General features: G+C 50.1%; 1 protein-coding gene across 7 annotated transcripts in view; it reads left to right on the top strand.

Moving 5' to 3' along the window:
* The window catches only part of meis1a (Meis homeobox 1 a), a 29,456-nt gene that overhangs the window by 19,918 nt on the left and 8,055 nt on the right, over window positions 1-1,483 (top strand). For all 7 annotated transcript variants that reach the window (XM_013914805.1, XM_005748578.2, XM_005748580.2 and 4 more), the window contains exon 9: window positions 903-979. In XM_013914805.1, coding sequence (XP_013770259.1) covers window positions 903-979 — 77 coding nt within the window. The remainder of the gene's footprint in view (window positions 1-902; window positions 980-1,483) is intronic.

Below are 1,483 nucleotides of genomic sequence, written 5' to 3'. Positions count from 1 at the left end.
CCCGCAGAGCCCCACAGAGTCCTGCAGAGCTCTGACTCTGCTACAAACCTGCCTGTCACTCAGTCGGCCTCCTCTCTGGATGAAAGTCCGGCTTTACAGAAGTGTCGACTGGTGAAAGTCAGTGACAGTGTGGGGCTCCATCACTATGAGTCTAACCTGGAACTGAGCGTGCTGTCCCTGCTGGTCTGCACATCTGGGTGTCTGCAGACTGGACCGAGGGTGGTGTTAGTGGAGGTGCTGCTCTGTGGGGCCGGGCGGCAGCAGCTGGTTTCAGTCAGCGCACCAACAAACTGAAGACATTATTTACTGTTCATGGCGCTGCTGAACCTCGTTAACATGAACTTTACATGAACCCCCACCCGAGCCCCCGGCGCTTTATTTAAAGTGCTGTTTTCCACAAACGTTGCTTTGAGACATTTGGCACAAGGTGAGCTGCAGACAGCCGGGACGCCGTAACGTCTCAGAGACACATTTTTCACTCACAGCATAGAAAACAAAAGAAATATTAAAACTGAAAAAACACCGTCCACACCTGCAGCTGCAGGTTACAGAAACTCAAACTTTACATAACAGTCACTGAATCTTCAGAGGATCTGCAGCTCAAACACCGGCGGCCGTCTCAGGGATTATTTTCTGTCATTTTTATACGTTTATCTGCAGACGTCATGTGTTTAAATCCAGCTGATCAGCTGTGATCAGAGCGTGTTTCAGTAAAAATCTCACACACACACACACACACACACACACACACACACACACACACACACACACACACACACACACACACACACACACACACAGTCTGATTAACAGTAGTCCCAGGATGCTTCCTTCTCTAATTGGCTCACTGCTTCCTTGTTAATTGCAGCGCACTAATGTTGGCGTGTTTTGTCCCCCTGCAGCACCCGTACCCATCGGAGGAGCAGAAGAAGCAGCTGGCTCAGGACACCGGCCTCACCATCCTGCAGGTCAACAACTGGTGAGTCACCAAGCAGTCGCAGGTATTTATGGGAAGGCTGACCTTTGGCCCCACCCTGAGCCTAATGAGGTGGGTGGGGGTGAATTCCTGCTGAGTTTCCTCGTCTCCACTCTCAGGAGGATGGAGGTGCTTAGTTTGAGAGCTAATTGGAGCTCTGAGGTGGAGACCCGAGGGATGCTCTGCTGGGAGTATGCGTCACCTGCACCTCACCTGTGCTAATGTTGCCAGTAGAGTGAATAAATGTCCGCATCCACGTCTGTTTCTCCAGCACAGCTGCTCTGTGCCCAAATAAATTCGTCACTAATGGTAAAAGTCTGGGTGTCGAGGAGAGAAGGCAAACGCAGGAAGCTGGGAGAAGGAAGTGAATTCACTTCAGTTTTATTTACACAGCATCAAATCACAACAGTTGCCTCTAGGAGCTTTATACTGTAAGGTCGACCCTACAATAACACATACAGAGAAAAACCCAACAATCATATGACCCCCTATGAGCAGCACTTTGGC

The sequence above is a fragment of the Pundamilia nyererei genome, unplaced genomic scaffold (assembly GCF_000239375.1).
Source record: "Pundamilia nyererei isolate P.nyererei 1_Seehausen unplaced genomic scaffold, PunNye1.0 scaffold00225, whole genome shotgun sequence".
In the NCBI taxonomy this organism is placed as follows: domain Eukaryota; kingdom Metazoa; phylum Chordata; class Actinopteri; order Cichliformes; family Cichlidae; genus Pundamilia; species Pundamilia nyererei.
This window is presented reverse-complemented; position numbering and strand designations above follow the sequence as displayed.